Here is a 2,596-nt window from a genome sequence, read left to right on the forward strand (position 1 = left end):
TCACCATGTTCACTGTTCTGTTCATGTGTCTGTGGCTTTCACTGGGTGAGTTAACATTCTTATTATTGCAAAAAATAGTATGTTTTGAATTAGACATGAACACACGTGTAAAACCTTATTAGTCCTTATTATGTTAAAAACATTATATTCTCTTCTCTATGACAGGTGACTCCATGGCAGATCCAATAGAGCCACTTTTCACTCACAAAGTTGTGGATGAAGGTGATAATGTTACTCTGTCCTGCAGATACAAAAAAAGTTCTACATCAGACTACTTGTACTGGTACAGACAATATCCAAAATCTAAACCTGATTTCCTTTTTCATATTCTTCAAAGTGGAACCAAACTTTCTGACCCTCCACCAAGAATGTCTTTTAAAGTTGATGGAGATAAACAAGTGGATCTGATCATCTCCTCTGCTGCTGTATCAGACTCTGCTCTATACTACTGTGCTCTGCAGCCCACAGTGACAGGAAATCCAGCTGCTCTGTACAAAAACTAACACACAGTTTTGTTATATTGAAAGCAATTCTGACAAACATTTAGAGAAATTTACATGTAAGTTTTTGGGGAAGTCTCTTTCTTTCTCATGAGTGTATATTATTGAATTATATTATTCAATATTTCTCTACAATTTATGCACTTTTGTGAAGCGTTTCACTGAATTAAAGCTTTTGTCTCTGTTCACATTTATTAATCTAAAGCATCTGTAATTATGTAATTTACCCATTTGTCTTGAATCAGTAAAATTAAATAACCATGAAACCAGGAAAACATAGAAATTAGTTTCACTAAGAAGAGATAACATGGATGATGCCAAAGGTATGAAAAAGTGGGACAGAAATAAAATGTTTAGTGACCAGGTTTAGTTTTCAGCATCTACCTGTAATATTCTGCTAGAAATGTATATATGACCAACATACAGCATCGTATTATTTAGGAGTAAATAATTTACGTTAATTAAATAGCACATCTAATGCAGTGGGATGTGAAGTAACACTGGTTTTATTGGTGACTCAGTTCACAAGTGATGATGTGTACAAAGTTACACTACAACAGTGTCACTTCCTGGGTGTGGCCTTCTAGAGAAGGCATTATTATACAGAATCGTCACAGAGCTGTGTTCAGAAATGGCTCAACTATACAACTTACTGTACATAGTGAGATACACACCACTGATTCTCACTGTAATTACAGGTAATTCATTGCATTATTTAATATTTATTTGTTTTTAAAGCATAAAGTAATTTCCTAATTTACCAGGTTAATATTTGCTTTTGAAAAATGTGCTGCAGATTTATTTCTTTATATTCTTTTTCACTCCAGGCAGTTTTGCAGATAAAATTGGACCAAAGGATGAAGATGCCAACATTGTGGGGAAAGAAACAGACACTGTTACTCTGAAATGTTCATATGATACAAGCAGCAATTATATTTTGCTTTACTGGTACAAACAATATCCTAACAGCGCACCACAGTTTTTACTGTATAAAGGTGCAAGGTCAGATAGTGCTTATAAGAGCACTCCTACTGACACTCGATTAGAGTCAAGAACAAGCAGAGACTCTACTGAACTTACTATCAGAGGTCTAAAGCTCTCAGATTCTGCTCTCTATCATTGTGCTCTATGGGTTGATGCACAGTGATACAGAGTCAGTGAAAGGCTTTACAAAAACTTATAAAACCACATCAAAGATCCTCCCTTTACTAACCTGTTATCAGTTAACCACAGACACAAACAATAATTGTGGTAATTTTGTGGTATAAATGAATAAAGAAGCAAACAAGCAAACACTCCACAGTGTGTTACAGGTGCACAGGACATGAAATTAAGTTTATTGAACTTTTCCTGACAGTTTTGTCCATGATACACTGTAATCAATAGTCATTTAAAATTTACTGATTAATGACTGGGGGGGCACGGTGGCTTAGTGGTTAGCATGTTCGCCTCACACCTCCAGGGTTGGGGATTCGATTCCCGCCTCCGCCTTGTGTGTGTGGAGTTTGCATGTTACGTGCCTCGGGGGTTTCCTCCAGGTACTCCAGTTTCCTCCCCCGGTCCAAAGACATGCATGGGTTGGCATTTTGTCCAGGGTGTATCCTGCCTTGATGCCCGATGACGCCTGAGATAAGCACAGGCTCCCCGTGACCCGAGGTAGTTCGGATAAGCGGTAGAAAATGAGTGAGTGATTAATTACTTGCTGCATGTTACTTTGTAGGCTGTGAACTAGAGCAATGTCCTTTTACAAACCTCTCAGAACAGATGTGAGTTTCATTGTTTAGAGACAATTGTACACACTGATAGAAATGAGGCTACACATCTAATATGTTTAAGATAAAGTAACTTACTTTGTGAAAAATACTTTTGTCTTTTGACAATTTTTCAGTAGCAATAATTCAGCTCTTATAGCCAGCAATGGATAAAGTGCTAGGGTTTAACAGAAATCAGACAATAGTATGATGTTAAAGGTAACTTTCTGGTCCAGCTGAAAGGACAGAGCTCTATACTGAGACATTGTTGCTTTGGTCTAGTGGAATGCCTACACTATGGTAATGCTCAGTACATGCTGATTTGTATTTATAAAGATTAAAAAA

General features: G+C 36.9%; 2 gene segments (V, D, J or C); both read left to right on the forward strand.

Annotated features, from left to right (window-relative positions):
* Positions 1 to 458, forward strand: LOC132847911 (T cell receptor alpha variable 39-like; the record flags this gene model as incomplete). The annotated part of the segment is given in 2 exon segments: positions 1 to 45; positions 166 to 458. Coding segments are annotated over 2 exon segments (333 nt in total), but the record flags the coding sequence as incomplete, so codon positions are not given.
* Positions 459 to 807: 349 nt separating this feature from the next.
* Positions 808 to 1,647, forward strand: LOC132848112 (immunoglobulin lambda variable 1-47-like). The segment is given in 2 exon segments: positions 808 to 823; positions 1,328 to 1,647. Coding segments are annotated over 2 exon segments (336 nt in total).
* The last annotated feature ends 949 nt before the right edge of the window (positions 1,648 to 2,596 follow it).

Source organism: Tachysurus vachellii, chromosome 7, assembly GCF_030014155.1.
Source record: "Tachysurus vachellii isolate PV-2020 chromosome 7, HZAU_Pvac_v1, whole genome shotgun sequence".
Taxonomy (NCBI): Eukaryota; Metazoa; Chordata; class Actinopteri; order Siluriformes; family Bagridae; genus Tachysurus; species Tachysurus vachellii.